Source organism: Eupeodes corollae, chromosome 2 (genome assembly GCF_945859685.1).
Source record: "Eupeodes corollae chromosome 2, idEupCoro1.1, whole genome shotgun sequence".
In the NCBI taxonomy this organism is placed as follows: Eukaryota; Metazoa; Arthropoda; class Insecta; order Diptera; family Syrphidae; genus Eupeodes; species Eupeodes corollae.
Genome location: NC_079148.1, coordinates 11,996,747 through 12,000,815, shown reverse-complemented (window position 1 = coordinate 12,000,815; position 4,069 = coordinate 11,996,747). Strand labels below are relative to the sequence as shown.

General features: G+C 37.4%; 1 protein-coding gene across 1 annotated transcript; it reads right to left on the bottom strand.

The window, feature by feature from the left end:
* Positions 1-1,461: 1,461 nt before the first annotated feature.
* On the bottom strand, positions 1,462-2,484 carry LOC129947739 (uncharacterized). The gene is made up of 2 exons (XM_056058412.1): positions 1,889-2,484; positions 1,462-1,817 (listed from the first exon to the last, which is right to left on the bottom strand). Exons 1-2 carry the CDS (start codon positions 2,292-2,294, stop codon positions 1,591-1,593), a joined length of 633 nt encoding a protein of 210 aa, XP_055914387.1. The 5' UTR covers positions 2,295-2,484; the 3' UTR covers positions 1,462-1,590.
* Between the last annotated feature and the right edge of the window lie 1,585 nt (positions 2,485-4,069).

Sequence of the window (4,069 nt, the reverse complement as noted above, 5' to 3'; positions counted from 1 at the left end):
CGTAGTTGTAGTGACCAAGGAGAAAGTGAAACGATAATCCATTTCCTCTGCAAATGTCCTGCTTTGACAAACACTAGAATGAAATACTTTGGAAAAGCATTTGTTCAAGAACTTGATGAGCTATCTGAGATAAAGATTAGAGACCTAAAGGTCAAACGAGTTTTTGGTATCAAAACGGCGCACTACAGCGCTAATTATATCTCAGGCTAGGTTGCCTTAAACTGTTGCAACAAAAATTGGAACTAAAAAAATCTGAAATTAATTTGAAGTTGTCAAAGATCTAAATCCTTTTTTTTTGGTATGGTTTTTGGTATGGCTTGAGTCAATCTTCGATGTCCGCCAACAACTGAACAAATGCTAATTTTGATAATCGAAAGTGTTTCAAAAATCTGTAAAAAATTTTAACAGATAAGCAAAGGAACTTAACTCATTCACCAACAAATTATTTTGAAGCTCCAGAGGATTGGAAGAATCCCTTAGTAGCTTTCTATTTCTGGCAACCATAATCATGTCCTCGTTGGTTTCATCTTCGGTATCTTCAAAAACGAACTCTGAGGATATCATTTTATATTTATTTTCCTGTTTGTATTATATTTTTCACACAATAACATTTAATTTGTATTTAAATTCTATTTATTGAAAAATTTTGTTCGTAACATAAAAATCAAAACATTTGCCAGTGATGGTCCAAATACCAATGTATTCCCTGCTGACTTAAAAGAACATAAAGGCCCCCCCAAACTAACTTGAAGCATTCGTAAAGCAGTTAGAGATGTTAAAACTTCAAATGGAGCGGGATGAAAAACAACGCTTTTGTCGGTGCCAAAATTTTGATATGGGACCCATCGACTGCGCCAATAATACCAGGAATTCCAGCCTGCTGGAAAAAGTGTAATTTAGCTTAAATTTTTTCTTCCTCGGAGAGTTCCATCTTTATCCATAATGTACACAGATATTCCTCAAGAAAATTTATCACTTCCTTAAGAATGATGCTAAATGTAGGCTGTGCTAGTCCCAAATTAAAATCATTCTTAACTTCTTTTTGGTAACCTCCATCAGCAAGAAACCTTAAAGTGGAAGCTAATTTTAAAATATTCTGTACTGAGACAAAACGTCTCTCAGGAAAATTTCTTTCCATTAAGTTTAAAGTATATAGAAAAGCTTCTTTATTGAGTCGGAAATACTCAAGAGGAGTCTGGCGTTTAAGCTACGCAATACCGATTTAAAAACGACACGACTAAAAAAATGACAATTGGCGTTTTAGTAAAACGACTATCGTAATAAGGGTGAATTAGTTTCTATTCAAGTGTCAAAGTGACAGTTGCTGATTTGCGAGATCCAATAAAAAAATGGGAAGATAGAGACATCGACCTGAAAAATATTTTGTTTTATGAATTTTAATATCAATAAAATGCACGACAGTGTCAAACATTACCAACAGTTGTCAAAATCGAATTCAATTTATTTATTGAGCTTAATTTTTGCGTTTTTGTGCTGAAATTAAGAAACAACTTCTCCTTCTGTTTATTTAATTCATTCGAATTACATATAATCTGCCTATACACACATAAATACTTAAAAAACTGTATTTCAATCATTCCCTGTAAGCATATTCAAGCTTATTGGAAAGCAGCACATCAATTCCGCTAGGTCTTCTTCGTAACATTGTTTTCTATTGCTCTGATGTTCCACATGCCTTCGTTCTAAATCCAGCAACCATTGAATTCGTGAAGTTTCCCAGCCGTAGTTTTCTCTAAGAAGTTTTCTTGCATTTCCAAAGATAATTTCACGATCAGATGGATAACTTTTTCCTGAAACTTAACAGAAACAAAAATCATCATCATCGTTACGTAAATGACTTAAATGTCAATTAAATGTCATTTCTTACCTCTGTCAAATAATTGATTTTTATCAAGATTTAAGCTAAAGTTTGGCCCTCCTAAAATTAAAGTTCTTCTCAAAATCATGTTGAAGGAGGGATTTTTGAAAAGCAAGGTCTTTGGAGTATTCTGATACTTCATAACTCTTCGGTCATTTGATTCCTTAGGAATCGATTGGAAGTATTGATTGCGTCCCAGCGAATCGGTATTGAATATAAACGCCTTCATTGATGACGAATTCGATGATGAAGGACTGGGTAAAGGTCGACGATTAAGATGATTGTTTATAGCTGAATTATAAGTTGACAACTCCAGGTTTTGTAGCTTGTGAGATCTTCCATGATAGATGCTGTTGATATTCTTTCGAGCGACATTCCGACGATGAGCTTTCAATTGTCTCTTACGATTCTCCATTTTTATGATGTTGTGACTTTTTCTTGAATTATCCTTACAAATTTGCTGGATCAACGTTTGATCGATTGCCAATCACTGATACTCAACAAATGAATCATGAGTTCACTCGTAGACGATACATTTATAATTGACACACAATTTAGATTGAAATTTGTTTTATTTCCGAATAGAAAAATTAATGAATTTTAAAAATTATTAAAAGCAATCTTGGATAGATAAAGAATTCGAAAGTGCTTTGTTGCAAAGATTTCGGATAAAATGTTATTAGTCAAGAATTTTTGGGTAAGTTAATCCATTTTTTTTACAGTCATAAGGGCCTAAGTTCACACTTGAAATGATGCCCCGAAAAATCATGCCGGGAAAAACTTAGGTACTAATTTTATTATAAAGGTATTCAAAATTATACTGTTTTAAAGCCAAGATATCGGTGTTGAATGCGCCTTCTTGGTAGCAGAATGTACGTTGCTTTGCTTACTTACTTACTTACTTTACTTTACTTACTTACTTAAGGTGGCCCTACAGTCCGGGGCGGACCTGGGCCTCAACCAACAAGCGTCTCTAGCCAGCTCGGTCCCTAGCTAGCTGTCTCCAGTTTCGCACGCCAAGTTGGTTGAGGTCCTCTCCCACCTGGGTGCGCCACCTGAGTCGCGGCCTTTCTCTACTGCGCCGTCCCTTGGGATTGGATTCGAAGACCTTCCGGGCTGGAGCGTTGATGTCCATCCGCCCTACATGACCTAGCCATCTAAGCCGTTGGACTTTAATTCTGCTAACTAGGTCAGTGTCGATGTACAGCTCGTAAAGTTCGTCGTTATATCTTCTCCTCCATTCTCCATCTTTGCGTACGGGACCAAAAATCACACAAAGAATTATTCTCTCGAAGCATCCTAAGACGCTCTCATCTTTCTTTGACAGGGTCCAGGCCTCAGCGCCATAAATGAAAACTGGGATGATGAGTGTCTTATAGATGGTGATTTTAGATGCTCGAGAGAGGACTTTACTTCTCAATTGCCTTCTAAGTCCAAAGAAGCAGCGATTTGCAAGAGTTATTCTTCGTTTAATTTCAGCACTAGTGTCGTTGTCTGCATTAATAGCGGTGCCTAGGTAGACAAAGTCCTTAACTACCTCAAAGTTATAGCTGTCCATGGTGACGTTTTGTCGAAGACGTCGTCGTTCAGTGTCCTTTTTTGATGACAGCATATACTTGGTTTTGCCCTCATTGACCTTAGTGGTCATCTTCTTCGCTTACGTCACAATGCTCAAAAACGCTCCACTGACATCACGCTTTGATCTTCCAATTATGTCAATATCATCTGCGTATCCGAGTAATTGGATGGACCTTTGGAAGATTGTGCCTCTAGTGTTGACGGTTGAGTTTTGCACAATTCTATCCAGAACGATGTTGAAGAAATCGCATGACAGTGCATCGCCTTGTCGAAAACCTTTTTTGACATCAAATGCATCGGTAAGATCTTTTCCAACCTTGATAGAGCAGCGTGCATTCTCCATCGTCATTCTGCACAAACGGATGAGTTTTGACAGGGATGCCAAAACTAGACATTGCTCGGTAGAGCTCTTCCCTATAGATGCTGACATACGCGGCTTTAAAATCGATAAAGAGATGGTGGGTATCGATTTGAAGCTCCTGGGTTTTTTCCAAGATCAGCGGTAGTGTGAATATTTGGTCGATAGTGGACTTTCCTGGTCTGAAGCCACACTGATAAGGCCAATCAGGTTGTTGACGAACGGCTTCAGACGTTCACATAATATGGCAGAGA

What these genes read in the sequence shown, in the direction of transcription:
- LOC129947739 (XM_056058412.1), bottom strand. Translation starts at nt 2,294, where the DNA reads ATGGAGAATCGTAAGAGACAATTGAAAGCTCATCGTCGGAATGTCGCT. An exon ending in AAATCAATTATTTGACAGAG is followed by an intron (nt 1,818 to 1,888) that starts GTAAGAAATGAC and finishes GTTTCTGTTAAG; the next exon opens with TTTCAGGAAAAAGTTATCCA.